The 1046-nt window shown below is 38.4% G+C and overlaps 1 protein-coding gene across 1 annotated transcript; it reads right to left on the bottom strand.

Moving 5' to 3' along the window:
* Nucleotides 1–209: 209 nt before the first annotated feature.
* Nucleotides 210–1043, bottom strand: LOC107856720 (rust resistance kinase Lr10-like; the record flags this gene model as incomplete). The annotated part of the gene is made up of 1 exon (XM_047405593.1): nucleotides 210–1043. A coding segment is annotated over one exon (693 nt), but the record flags the coding sequence as incomplete, so codon positions are not given.
* Nucleotides 1044–1046: the final 3 nt, after the last annotated feature.

The following is a 1046-nucleotide window of genomic DNA, read 5'->3' as shown; positions in this document are numbered from 1 at the left end:
CTTGATATCAGCCATAGTTGATTGGGGTGACTTCATTTTTCTTTAGCCCCAAAAGGACAGCTACATTTTGCTCTTTCTTGAGTCATTGTCATCTTTTAAAGTGCAATTCTTTTCTTTAAAAAAATGATATAATTATCAAATCAGACTCAACAAACAAAGTATAAAGAGACAAAACTAATAGGGATGAAGGAATTAGTTGATCATTTTAACTTCATTTGGATACAACACAAAACAGATTAAAACGGAAAGTGTGTCTTATAAAATGGTACAGAGCGAGTAACAAATTCAGTAGTCGACGAAAATAGAGGCAACAATACCAGCTTTTGCTGAAAGTTCATAACAAAATAAGACTAGGTCAGTTCCACTGCTGATGAATCTACCTCGGTTCTTGAAGACGAATATAGGTAAGGCTTGGGAGGAATTTGCATGGAGTCTAGGTTTCCTTCTAACATCTCCACAACCTTAGTCATAGATGGTCGATTTGAGGGATCAGTTTGTATGCAGCACAAACTCTCCATCACCATCTTTTTTGCATATTCCTTCTCCTCTTCGTTCATTATCCCAATTAGTTGAAGCTCTTCATCTTGTTCAATTCGTTGATAGAGCCAATGTGGAAAGTAGATCTCACTCGTGCGATCAGCTCCAGCGTCAACGTTTTTTCTTCCTCCAACCATCTCTAGGACCATCATTCCATAGCTATAGACATCAGACTTGTGAGAGACACCTCCTAAATTTCTGCAAACAATTTCAGGAGCGATATAACCGATGGTTCCTCGTGCACCTAACATTGACAGAATGCTCTCCTTTTTCACGCACAGTTTGGCAAGACCAAAGTCGGAGATCTTAGGAAAAAAATCTTCATCAAGCAGGATATTATGAGGTTTTATATCAAAATGCAAAGTCCGAGTGGTACAACCACGATGCAAGTACTCCAATCCTCGAGCTATGCCTAGTCCAATTTTGTACAATATTGGCCAACCCAATTGGCGAACATTTTCACATCTTTCTTCATAGATAAACTTTTCAAGTGATCCATTCGGCATGAA

Source organism: Capsicum annuum, unplaced genomic scaffold (assembly GCF_002878395.1).
Source record: "Capsicum annuum cultivar UCD-10X-F1 unplaced genomic scaffold, UCD10Xv1.1 ctg80185, whole genome shotgun sequence".
Lineage (NCBI taxonomy): Eukaryota > Viridiplantae > Streptophyta > Magnoliopsida > Solanales > Solanaceae > Capsicum > Capsicum annuum.
Note: the sequence above shows the minus strand (reverse complement) of the source record. Positions and strands in the feature narration are given on the sequence as shown.